A 13,703-nucleotide genomic window follows, 5' to 3' on the forward strand; every position below is an offset into this window, starting at 1 on the left:
AAGGATTAGGTAAATTGAAAAAAAAAAAAATCCACCTCATCAGAACTTGAACCCATGACCTTCCGGCTTGTAGGATATTGCCTCAACCAGCTACACTACCACGTGCCCCAAATGACAACAGTTAGTATTTAAAATTATAAGCAACAAAAATTTTTTGCTCATTTACAGTTCAAACATATGATTATCTAATGAACAACCCTGAAGTCAAACAACCCATGAGATAAACTACAATTTAGTGTTGGATTATAATCTTGCATTATCTAAATATAACATTAACATCACAAGATTTGTTGGACTGGAAGCGGGATGTATGAGTTACACCAAGAGCCCCTCATGTAACACACAAATCAAAATATGAAGATGATGATGATGATGAAGCTTAGCACTACTCCTTATGGAGTTCTTCCTTACATAATTTTAATGTCAACTCACCGAGACCTTGGCAATGTGCTGGTGGTAAAATCATTCTCCTTGTTCTTGATCCGCCGTCGATCAAGTGTAGCATATTTAGCCGAGTAGCCAATGTCAGAGTCATACAGGGTTGGTTCAGGCTCTGATAGATAGCCACCAGGAGATGTGTATGGGTAGTGACCTGCAAAAATGAAACATAACCTCTTATTACTTGTGCATCAACATAGGACATAAGACATAAGGCAATAAATGATCATATATTTCTTTTCATATTTATCTTTGTTTCAGGATGATGGTACAATTTTAACAAAGTTACGTAATATGTTTGCAAATACTAATATTTACTCAGTTTATAATTTTAAAATATTTAATAATACTTGTTTACTCACTCAAAAATTTCACTTGTATCCCAGTTCTCTCCAAGATGTAAAATGCATGCAGCTACAAAAACATATTCCCCAGTCGTACGAAGTTCTGCCATATGCTAGCTGTGTTAAATGTTATAAAAGATAAAACAATTCCATCCAGTGTGACTGGTGATGTTTTCTTATTTCAATTGTTCATGCCCTTACATGTTTCGGTCCTTAGAGAACATCATCAGAGGGACATCGATACAGTTTGGAAACCACTATTACAATGGGTGCTGACAATACACAAATGGATACAAAATCCAAAGTTTTCACAACTGCAGCGGCTGTCTTGTTATATTAATTTTTTTAATTCATTTTTATACTTTTTTATTTTTTTAATGTGTTTGACAGTTTAAACCTTTCCCTGTTGATATCAAAACTACATCAGCAGCTTATGTTGTCCAGTGAGTCAGAATTTGGGTACAAATACATAAGTACTGGCACTGAACATACTGATATACTGTATTACACTTATTTATACTATTTCTGAAAATCACTTTGTATCTAAGACATAAAGTTCTTGCCTTGCTTTTATTTTCTGTCATTTCTTGAAACAAAGACCCAGTGTTACAGAACACTCTGTAAGTGGCGAAAGTGTTTCATCCATAACAGTGAAGGAATCAATTAATTATTATGTATATATGGAAGCATAGCAACTTTGCTGTGAAACTGTCAAACTGAATGTAATAACCAAAAGACAAGACAAGGAGACGTGCTCATATCCAACACAATCACAGCTGTTGTTAGGCACTCTTTCTTGAGTCAGCATTTATAGACAAATTAACATTTTGATTTCTATGAAATTAATGTAACAATATCCAGAGAATGACAATGATGCTCAATTTTATTCTAAATTTGTTCACAATACTCCTGAACCGAACAATATAGATGGAAAATAATTAATAGTTTACTTACGATTTGATATGTTGGGTTTTTGGACTCACATTACACAGCATTAATACAATTACTAATGAAGAAGTAATTTATGATATGTAATTTTATTTTTATTTTACCTTTATAGGTCTACATAATCCTGGCCTAAGAAAAATTAATCTTCCTGACATCTATAATAAAAGTGATGTCATATAAACAAGTAAATATCACTTGACTAGCAGGAGGAGAGCAAGGACGAAATAATCTAAGGGTTATATCCTCAATTAAAAATTTTCTGCGGTTTAATGTTCAAATCCACTTCTCCCAAAAGAAACCTTAAACTGGGTTTCACTGTGTTAGCTGATTATATATATCACCTAACTATGCCATCATTTTCATCATTCTTTTTGTCATCATCACTTATTACCTCTCATCACTATTTTCACCTTATCCATTCATGGGACATAAATTTTAAGATAACACATTAACAGCACTGGACCAATGGTGGTCAGACCTATGTGCACATTTTACACAGTTATTAAATTGAACAATTTCTATCTAAATAACTGGTTCTGTCATACACAGCAATATTAAATCCTCAACAGCAGCACTACGAATGTTTCTTTACTATCATATACAGAGTTTTACCAAGAACCATATACCTCTTTGCTACAGGATACCAGGACCTACAAATGATGTGTGTAATCATCCTTCTACATTCATTAATAAATATGTTTAAAAAATAATGCAAAATCCACCTATTAGTTTTTTCATCCACTCATACAGTTAAACAGAGATGGCAGTACATGTCCTCACACTATGACACATTGCAAGGCAGTTTCTGATCTAATCCAAGGACTGTCTTCTTGCTAGTTTGGATTTGTTAAATTGAGATTGGTTAGCTTAACACAGTTTATTACTTCTACACCAAGGTTAATTGTACTCGTATAACTGTTAACAAATTTTTCAACATAACTGTGTGGAACTCAGTATAAAATACCGAACTGGTAGCTAACTTTTTACTGGTGTTTTGTTTCATTCATTATAGGCTCACAGGACCTCCTTCATCACAACTCTGAAAGCTGCAAAAGACTGTACTAGCTGTTGACTTAAAAATCTTCCTGGAAGACAATTACCTTTTTATGCTTCAAGTCCTGGATATGATGAATTGCATTAAATGAAAGGCAGCACTGCTAAACATAAAACTGACCTATCACCCACCAAAATTTGCTGTCTTCTATACACAGTATTTTGCTATGTGACATACAATATAAATCCATAAAATGTGAAAATTATAGCAGGGATCTCTTATTCAATGTATTAATTTTAGACTTTCATGCATCTTAAACCTGTTATGAAACAGGTAAGAGATTTTAACCCCTTTAATAACAATACTGACCTGATCAATGGAAAAAAGTTACGTAAATACCAACATCAATTACAATGACCAGTGTTCAACATATCTAAAACTGTACAGCAAAAATTTAATTTTCCCCTTGTCGTAGAAGTGAAATATTATCAGCAGGAAGACTACATAGCAGTTGCAACAAGTATCTTATTATATTTTCTTTGCATGGAATTCATAGAATGAGCACATAATGAGGCAATCATGTCTGCAAGCATATCCATTCACACTTTATATCAGATATATCTTGGTGAACTTAAATTAAATGTGGGATTGAGAATCTGAACCGAAACATATAAAAATTTTACTTTTGTTCTTATTTGTTCATTACAATCCATACTTTATGTGAAGTTCAAATTCAACCGATAAAAAAAAAATAAACAGCTCATCATAAAAAAGAAATCTCATTAGTATCTTGAGCTTCTGTCATTTGAAGCATTTATCAATATGGTGTTGAATTAACAGATTAAGGGAACTTTTTATTTATGCCCTTATGCAGTGCAATATCTCTTCTGATACGTTGCTCTGTCTTCTTGTACAATTTATAATTCTATGCAGTGTAGTACTTATACTACTTACTCATATTTACTAAGCTAACAATATATTTGTTTATGGAAAAACAAAACTAAAGGACAATGAGTGAAGTAACATGATAAACAATACTCCATATACCCATATGCACTCATCCTAATAGTTCCAAATGAAGAAAACACTTTGAAACAACTTTCTGTGTAAACAGGATCTCTGGAGACTGGTATTGAAGTAATTAATGTTACAATTTTCATGAAACTGAAACATTATTAATCGCATGTTAGAATTACAAGATCATTCTGCAGTGAAAAGGAAGATAAATTGTTATATAAATCACTGTAAATATGACTGCTATGTGCAAAGCATCACAGACTGTTAGAAACTGAAAGCACTATGTAAGTTAATTGACCAGCAATATTATTGTTATTTATGTATATTGTGAATTGTCATCACCTTTCCGTGGTTTGTATCGGATTGTGACATATTCGTCTGCAAAAGAAGAATGGGTTCATATATTCTAATTGTCTAAATACTTATAACAATTATGATTTCTCAACAAAAGGACACAAACATACGGAAATGTTAAAATATTATACTGAAAAAGTTCTTCTGAAAATGTTTAAAATAATAAATACTCATTATATCATCAATATATAACTAAATTCATAATTGGATAAAATACATAACAATTCAAACAGGTTTTCTGGGTTGTAATGCCTCAGAGTGTTGTAGGCAAATACCAGCATTTCTGAAGAAAATGCTGCCTCCATCTTCAGGGCTGAAGTGTGTAAGATGAGTAATTGGTTAGGTTATACTCGAGCACTCTTCCCAGAATGTCCAGGTCTCATATTGTTAAAATAATTTTAAAAATTTTCAGAATTAATCTCAATGATAAATATGTATATGTTGCATTTCTAAATGCATGTCCCCAAAATCAGTGAAATATTCATAACCTGTCAACTAAAATTCATCTTACCATCCTTTGCAGTTCGATGTAGTGAGTCATACATTCGTTTGTACCATTTTGCTTGATTAACATCTTTCACTTCCTGCAAAATAACGAACAATGGAATAAGGTCAGGACATATCTTTTATAAAACTAATGAATATAAACATCAGTATTTTTCCTTCTTCTCAATTTGTGCAATCCTATGTTATTGGGTATCATCAGTGTGGATTCTGAAGTAATAGATCATCTACTGAATATAATTCCGCATTTGCTGCATACTGGAAGAAAAATGGGAGTCCAATGACACAGTCCATTAGCTCTTTATAGATTTCAAGAAAGCCTATGATTTCATTCAGAGTGAAGTATTGTACAATGTTCTCACTGAGTTTTGCATAACCATTAAATAGTTAGGCTAATTAAAATGTGCTGTAATTAAATTTGCAGTAAAATTTGCACAGACAACATTTGTGTGATATGTTTCCTATTCAGATTGACTTGAAACAAGAAGAGACATTATCACTATTGCATTACAACTTCACTTTAGAATATGCCATTATGAAGGTCCAAGAAATCCAGCTATGACCGAAAATGAATGGGGCACAACAGTTTCTGGTCTGTGCTGATGATGTTAATTTAATGGCAGATAACATATATACCACAAAGAAAAACACATACATATCCTAAAAGATGCTAGTATGGAGACTGGACTACATTTTTAAAAGTAAATGTAAGTAAAACGAATTATGCATTCATTACACATCACCAGTATGTAGGCAAAAGTATAATACAAAATCTTATAAATTCTTCAGAACTCTGGCAAAGTTCACATATTAGAGAATGAAACTAATGACTAAAAATTTCGTTCACTGAGCATTTAGAGCAAATTAAGAGTGGGAAATGTTAACCACCATTCAATTCATAACTGTCTGTCTTCCCATCTGCTATCTAAGAACACAAAGTTTAAAATACACAAAACCATAATTTTGCTTCTTGTTCTGTATGGGTGCCAAATTTGGTCTCACACTCTAATGGCAATAAACAGACTGAGAATATCTGGAAACAGAGTGCCAAGTTGGTCCTAAAAGGAGGAAGTAACAGAATGCTGGAGAAAACTGCATACTGAGGAGCTTCATAGTTTGTATTCCTTACCAGATACCATTCTCATGATCAAACCAAGGATGAAATATGTAAGGCATATAGAGTGCATGACATAGGAGAGGAGAGGAGAGAATTTCTAGGAAGTGTTGGCCAGAAATTCTGAAGGAAATATGCCACTTGGAAGACCTAAGTGTATATGTCTGACAAAATTAAAATGACTCTTATGAAATATACAATGGAACAGTGTGGACTAAATTCAAGTGGCTCAGAATAGGGACTAGTGCTGGGATCTTCTGACAATGGTAATGGCAATTTGTGTTCCATAGAATGCAAGGAATTTCTTCACAAGCCTCTAAAGAGCAACTCTGCATCACAAAATTGGTTTGTAGGTTGGTTGGTTGGTTACTTAGTTACTTATAAACACTTTATGCTCCAGTAACAACTGATTGAACACCAGACAGCAACTAAGGCCACAGAAGCAAAAATATGAGATGGCATCGGAAAGTTCCTTGACTGTTACTGTTGTAACTGCCTCGGTGAAAGAAGATGAAGGGGAGGCCAAGGTCACACTTCTTGAAGCCTATTTCATTAGTCTATCACGTGACACCACGCTATGAATACACAAGTGCTTTTTCAACTTCTTGTTTCGTTTTGTTTGCGATGGTTGTCAAAATTGAGAAATGTGTCTGCATCAAGTTTTGCGTGAAGCTCAGTAAATCCGATACCGAAACCAATGAAATGCTTCATGAGTCTTTTCGAGATCATTCTTGAAGCCGGACAACGATATTTTAATGGCATTCACATGTCAAAACCAGCTGAATGCCAGTTGAAGATGACAAATGTTCAGGGCAACCAAGCAACAGCAAAACGACAGAAAATGTTGAAAAAATTTGAGAACTCATCAATGAAGATCATCGCCAAACAATCCATGAGCTCACAGACAAAGTTGGAATCAGTTACGGAGTTTGCAATGAGATCTTAAGAAAAAATTTGAATACAACCCACACTGCTCCTTCACCATGACAATGCACCCACCCACACATCCCTGAAAACCAGACTTTGTGACTAATAACAACATGGTTATCATTCTCCATCCTCCTTACTCAGGGACTTAGTCCCCTGTAATTTCGCTTTGTTTCCCAGAATGAAAATGAAACTGAAGAGATGACGTTTTTAAACAGTGTCTGACATCCAAAGGGAATCACAGGCAGTACTCAACATCATTAAGGAAAATGATTTCCATGGTCCTTTTGAAGCGTGGAAAAAAAAACTATGGAATTGCTGTGTACATTCGCAACAAGACTATTCTGAAGGAGATGGCAGCCAAAATTGAGTAAGTTAAGACAGCATTTGTTTTTTTACCTAGTCCAGGAACTTTCCGACAGCACCTGATACACAGGAAATACCATTATTCAATTACATACAAAGGGAAAAACAAACAAAATTAACAATTTAATCATTTTCTTTTTAAGAGGATGTTAAAACTTGAAGTTGATAGAAATATATGAAGTTTCTGCATTTTCAAATTTGCCAATTTTGCATAACTGAAAGCATTGTTTATCTTAATTTGACACTGTCTTGAAATTTGAACTATTTTCAAAATTATGCTTAAATTTATGTTAAGTGGGGAATATCAAATATATTTCTAAAACAGGTGATAATTAAATATTGCCACATTCCATACAGTCATGAGAGTTCACGAGTAATGTAACAGGGCATGGACTAAGAGGCCAGGCTTTCACAGTTCGTTGATGTTGGACCAGTTATTTTACCAGAATATTTAGAAATGCCCTGGGTTTCAATTAGTCTAAAAGATCCTTCTCCAGGTGTAATGGTGGCTAAGTGTAAAACTGGTTACTCAAGTGCAACCAGTATTGAGGTTAAGAACGTGTGGGTATTTATTTATATGGACTCATGACATAGTGTTTAGAAAAATCACTTTACCTTATCAACATATCTATATAAGTTACTTACTATCTGAGCTCCATTCTAGTTTGCATGAAAGAAAGACACAGAAGCAATAAGCAAATATAACATGCATGTTGATACAAAAATAACTGTATCTTGAAGAAGAATCACTTAATGTCAAACACCCAAGAGTCACAGTAGGTCAGCTGCTTAAATTTTAATTTTAGGAGATGTTTTCAATACGAATTAAGAAAGTACATTCGGAAGTCAATTACGTTTCAAGTTATTCATTATTCTTTATAAATCAATTTTCTTCCAATAAAATTATGTTAAGAAATCACATTGTTGTGCTCAATCCTTTGACATGGATGTAAGTTGGCCATGCAGAATACTTGGGCATCATGTCACACCAGCTTAAGTCTAAAGGTTCTGATGAGGTTGTATAACATTCTGCATTACTGAGTTCTCTTTTTTTGGACTTCATCCATCATCTGGCACTCTAAAGAACACGGTATTTCAGAAACTGGATCTGTGTCCATCCTTAGGTGAAAGGATGGGAAGCATGTAACCTGTTCAGTCCATTACAAAATTTAGAAACGTTGTGTTCATCACCCCACTCTCAAGCATGACATTTTTCATATTCCAGGTACTGATGATGTCATTACAAGAGATATTTTGAAATGAGTAGAATTTTTTATTGAAAATGACAATTAAAATTACAGAAGTCTTCAAAACCCAACAATATAGTGCCAATGGTATCACCCCTCAGCAACATATTCCAGACTTTATTCTTCCTGGGCATATGATTTCAACAGGCGAATTTATAACACTAGCTGTTGTCCAATCAGTATCCGCCAGTGAAATTGGCAAAATTTGGCCAGGAGGCCAGCCATGATAAATTTTCTTGGTATTAGTTCCACCAAACAAATATTGGGATATCACCTTCAAACAGGTCCTGACATCTTATCACATCCATCATTCTGTCATTCAGTGCTATATAATCTAGCCACCTGTCAAGGGAGTGTCACCAAACAATCTAATACTAAAAATGAAAACTTATAAATTCCAAAATAAAGATGAATTAGCTATGTGTAACAGCTGAGAACTGAATGGGAAGAAGAATCTTCTGAACTATCTTCTAGTCTGCTAAAATCTTGGCTACACAACTGACCTCAGTTCTGAAATATGAACTCACCGATCGTAACACAATAGGAATTCCATCTTTTGTCATTGGCCCAATGCCTTCAAACTTTCTGGGTCCCAGCTGCACAATCTTCTTCCGTTGCTCTTTTTCTCCTTCACTTTCATATTCCTTCTTCACTGAATACACTATAAAAGCAAGACACAGATATAGCAGACCAAGGATCCATTTATACACCAGTATCTCAATAGACAAGTGCTGAAAAGTGGAAACTTGCAAATGAAAATTCAGAGTAGTCACTTATATTAGGTGACCTTTGTATCATATTAGATTTGAGGTTCTCATGGTAGTGAATGTTAAAATATTTTCTTCTGGGATGTGAAGAACCTTCTAGTTTGAAGGCAGAGGTAGCAATTTCCTCTGAAATGTTGATATCTATCTACCAAACCACATGGTACATCACATTTGATAATACAGTGATCTTAACTTTTCTTCACTTTACCTCAGCTTCTTAAATTGACATTAGCAGCACTCTTCCATCAGCAAAGAATAATAGTGCAAAACCTACTGATAATAAAATTTGATGGGCCATAAGTTAATTCATACCAGCCTGAACAATCTTTGCATTGTCAGTGCCCCTTTAGTAAAACTGTAGGGAATACAAAATGTCTAAGTACCACTTTTCTGTAGGATGCAAGACTGTTCGAAAAAAAATGATATTAAGGGTATAGAAGAACAATGAAATGATGACTATGCAATCCTGGATTGTATGTTTTTGGTGAATTTACGCATTTTTTAGATGGTTCCGGACAAATTCCAACAACAATAATGTTACCAGATTTTACGTTTTCTCAATTCCACCTTTTTCCTGAGGCTGCACTTCATTTTTCCAGCCTTCACTACGAAAATTTGCCTGATTTTACATTTTCTAACTCAGTTCTCACAATTTCTCATGCGAGACAACAGACCTCCTTCCCTGTTAGCAGTCACAAATAGTTCAGTCTGAAAATAAGCATAAGGTGGCTGATGCTCGGCTGAAAGAAATCTGTACGCTCACCATGGGTTAGGGCACATGAGCGGATTTTTCCTCCACTGCAGTCCAAACAGCATTCAGAAACTGAATCTGCACTTGCTGCATGGTTCAAATAAGCACATGAAACTAATGCTTCCACACTTCAAGGAGAAGGCCTTGCACATCTCTACTCATCTGGGGATAGACAAATTTTATGCTTCCATTGGCTGGATCGACAGATTTAGGAGACATGACATTGTTTACAAAAAACTATCAGAAGTGTTGACCCAGAAACTGTAGAAGACTGGAAAAATTATCAACTACTGCAAGAAACAGAAGATTATGACCACTGTGATGTAGTATACATAGGTTGGATAAAGGCTGCGCCATAGCTCAAGTGGTTAGTTGCTGGCTTCCCACCATGGTGGCCCGGGTTTGATCCCAGGTCTGGTCAAGTAGGATTTATGGTGGACAAAGTGGCGCTGGGGCAGGTTTTCTCCAAGTACTAAGGTTTCCCCTTCCAATCTTCATTCCACCAATTGCTCCACAATCACCCTCACCTACCATCTGGGGCTGGTACAATAGGCCAGAAGTGGCTGCAGTACAAGGGATTTAGTCCCACCCCACTAGCAATAAAAAAATAAAAAAATAATAGGTTGGATAAAAAGTAGTGGCAACACCTCTATAGTTCTAAAATGACTTTATTACCCGAGGTAAACACACTTACATTCCTTCAACGAAATCGCCCCCCATGTGTACCACTAATGCCGGTGGTAGTGATAAACTAGCACCTCTTGTAAGTGGAAAATATAAATGTCCATGTCAAGGACGTCAAGGGACTACCTGCAAAATATGAAGCTAAAACAAATTCTTGGGTGACCACCAAAATTTCTGTAGATTATCTAATCAAATGGTTAGAAAACTGCGTGCTGATAATAAAAAAAATCACTTCTATCAGTGTACTGCTCATGCGAAAAACACTACATTTTTCAGCGACATCAAAGCTCTATTTCCCTAGCTAACTATAACATCCAGCCACAGCTGTTATTTTGCGGAATTGTCCATGTATTCAAGTTCCATTATAGAAAGCAGTTCATTTTGAAAACTGAAAGTTTAAATCTTATATTTATAGACCCTTACTATACTATGTATCTTACATTAACCACACAAAGTTTTCAGTATATCTGAAGCCTACCTCCACTATCTGCTACTGGCCAAAACATGTTACAGTTTCAGCATATTATTTCTAAGGTGCCAGTTTGAAAAAAAAAATACAGGATCTCATCATTCAATATTACATGTCTTCATCCATAAATACATACTTACAAATCTCATTGGGTGATATATACGACTTCTCCTCTTCTTTGGGGTTCATCTTGTGATCCAAATATAACGCCCCTCGTGGCAGTTGACCCTCTGAAAATAACAGATCTTTAATACAATACAGTAAATTCCAACAGATACCAAATTTTTTTTCCAAGAGTGTGTGTGTGTGTCTCTCTCTCTCTCTCTATACATATAAAAAGCAAGTAAAGGTACCCCTGTAACAGGCCATGGAGACCCATAGGGTTGTGAGATGTTGAGGTTCACACATTGTCTAGCCAATCGGCTCATGGTTGGCAGCAAGGTTGTCAGCCCTACATGCCGGCCACCCTTTACTCCCAAGAATATTCCTGGTACCCATTTCTGTTAGAGGCTGAGTCGACCCCATGGCCATAGTGTGGCTGGAAGGATTAGATCAATTGAAAAAATCCATTGACCTCATCGGGACTTGATCCCGTGACCTTCCAGCTTGTAGCATAGTGCCTCAACCAACTATGCTACCGCGTGCCCCTTCTATATATATATATCTGAGATGGCAGATGATTATGAATGGTGGACAAAATATCATTTAGCATACTGACATACCTGACTGAAAGATGAAGGAGCAAGAGTGACTGAGTGACTGACAGACAATCCTGACTGAATGGGTTGATTGATTTGACTCTGTGACATCTTCCTTCCACTGTAGAGAGTTACTTGTCTTATCAAAAGATTCACTGTTATTGCATTCGATGCTGGATCACCAAAATAGAAGAAGCCTGCCATATAATTCTACCCTTATCCAGTCCACACCTTCAGAATCTATTTCTTTAAGATCCATTTGAACATTAACCTCCCATTTGAATCTAAGTCTCACACTGATCCTGCCTTCATGAAGTTTTCCGATTACAATTCTGAAGCATAGCTTCTTCATCACTCTGCATGTTACGCACCATAACCATGTCATCCTCATTTTAATTACCTTAAAAATACTAGATGTAGGATACAACTTACAAATATCTTGTTACATAATTACATCCACACTTCCATTCCGTTCTATCATTTAGGACCAAATGTGATCATTATCTCTGACATAAAGATTAGAACTCTCTCAATACAGTGAGTTTCTCTGGGGGGGAGGACTGCTTACTGAAGCAGAAATAGCTGGATGCTCCTTTCATCATGTCGAGCTGAACCACAACGCATAAGTTTGCTCCCATCTTCAAAAGTATTTTACAGTTTACCTCAACTGGTAAATTTTATTCAGGAGGTATATGATAATAGTTTCAGTAAGGACATCAGTTGCCATGAAAATGGGTTTTCATAATCTTCCTCAGAACCCACTGAAAAGTGACCGTATAACACTATGTAGTATATTATAACTCTTGCTTCACGTCAGGGAGGTGTCTGGTTGAGGTCCGGATATTTTGATTTTGCTCAGTCACGCAAGACAAATCCTACACCTTAGAGTAGGTCATGATTGTTTCCTTTCAAATGTTTCCCATTAAATTACCCACAATCATCCTATCATTTGATGTTCTAATCTATGCAGTCAGAGATGCATCACTAAACAAACAGAGAATCAATCAGTCCAGACAAATACTGGGAAACTTCCTTCAAACAAACTTCATCCATGTTCTTCCCCATCTCTCTTTCCACCATTTGACCTGTGCAGTTCAGACATTAAATAAATGTACCTGCCTCTAAATGGCTTCTGAAATTACTGCACTGCTGTAAAATAATACAGAAACTGAACCTCATGCAAGTGTTTCTATTAAGGTTGCTTCTTTGTTCTTGTTACATACCTCTAGCTTTCTGTAGGAGTGTGATTGTGGGATTCTGTGCCCGAGGAAGCCTTATATTACTGGAGACCCCTGCAGCAAGGGCAGATAGTCCTGATGCAGGCGCACTTTGGCTCTGCACGAGACGTCTGTCCAATGTGGAAGTGATAGTGGAAGAGGCCACTGACTTATCACTGGTTGGTGACTGAAGGTTTGACCCAACACTCAGAGTGCTGTCATCTCGGGACTGCTGCTGCTGCCAAGGTGGGAAGGTCGATGAGAAAGTCGTAGTCGTTGTCGGCTCCTGTGTGACCGATGATGTATTTACTACAGGCTGCAAGTCCTGAAACAAGAAATTGTACAGGGCAGATGTTAGTTGAATGATCCAGCTGAGTGGTTATGAATCCTGCTTTGTATTCAGAAGGTTCAGACTTTGTATCTCAGTCTGGAGGCCAGCTATCATGATGAAGGGTTCTGTGGTTTTCCCTAATCTCATCTGACAAAATCCAAGAACGGTACCTTGATATAGGCCATGACTGCTTCCTTCCGCATCCTTCATAATATATTATTCACAATTGTATGCGTATTATGTATTTTATAATACATGAGATTGTGAAAGCGTTGTTGGATAAGGTAAGAAGATGATGACACATACAATCAGTTACTTACATGTAGTTGCATATAGATAATTTCAGAAATTACCACAGATATATTATGCTTAGTCAGAAGCCCAGACTGAGTTACAATATAACGCTGCCAATATTTTCTTTTTCCATGGTGGCCAGCCCAAAAATTTGCTTACAAACTTATATTGAGAATATTTCTTTAACTTTTTTTAATTAATGTTTGGTATATTTTCTTCTTTGTTAATTTTGACTATGA

At 35.9% G+C, this 13,703-nt stretch overlaps 1 protein-coding gene across 6 annotated transcripts in view; it reads right to left on the reverse strand.

Moving 5' to 3' along the window:
* Positions 1-13,703, reverse strand: part of LOC111868667 — a 331,386-nt gene that overhangs the window by 85,558 nt on the left and 232,125 nt on the right. For 5 of the 6 annotated variants that reach the window (XM_033753177.1, XM_033753179.1, XM_033753175.1 and 2 more), the window contains exons 9-14: positions 12,846-13,164; positions 11,065-11,154; positions 8,781-8,914; positions 4,607-4,679; positions 4,084-4,119; positions 433-592 (exon numbers count right to left, since the gene is read on the reverse strand). In XM_033753177.1, the coding sequence (XP_033609068.1) occupies positions 433-592; positions 4,084-4,119; positions 4,607-4,679; positions 8,781-8,914; positions 11,065-11,154; positions 12,846-13,164 (812 nt within the window). The remainder of the gene's footprint in view (positions 1-432; positions 593-4,083; positions 4,120-4,606; positions 4,680-8,780; positions 8,915-11,064; positions 11,155-12,845; positions 13,165-13,703) is intronic. The other variant, XM_033753182.1, reaches the window with a different exon arrangement.

This window comes from Cryptotermes secundus, unplaced genomic scaffold (assembly GCF_002891405.2).
Source record: "Cryptotermes secundus unplaced genomic scaffold, Csec_1.0 scaffold280, whole genome shotgun sequence".
NCBI classification, from domain to species: domain Eukaryota; kingdom Metazoa; phylum Arthropoda; class Insecta; order Blattodea; family Kalotermitidae; genus Cryptotermes; species Cryptotermes secundus.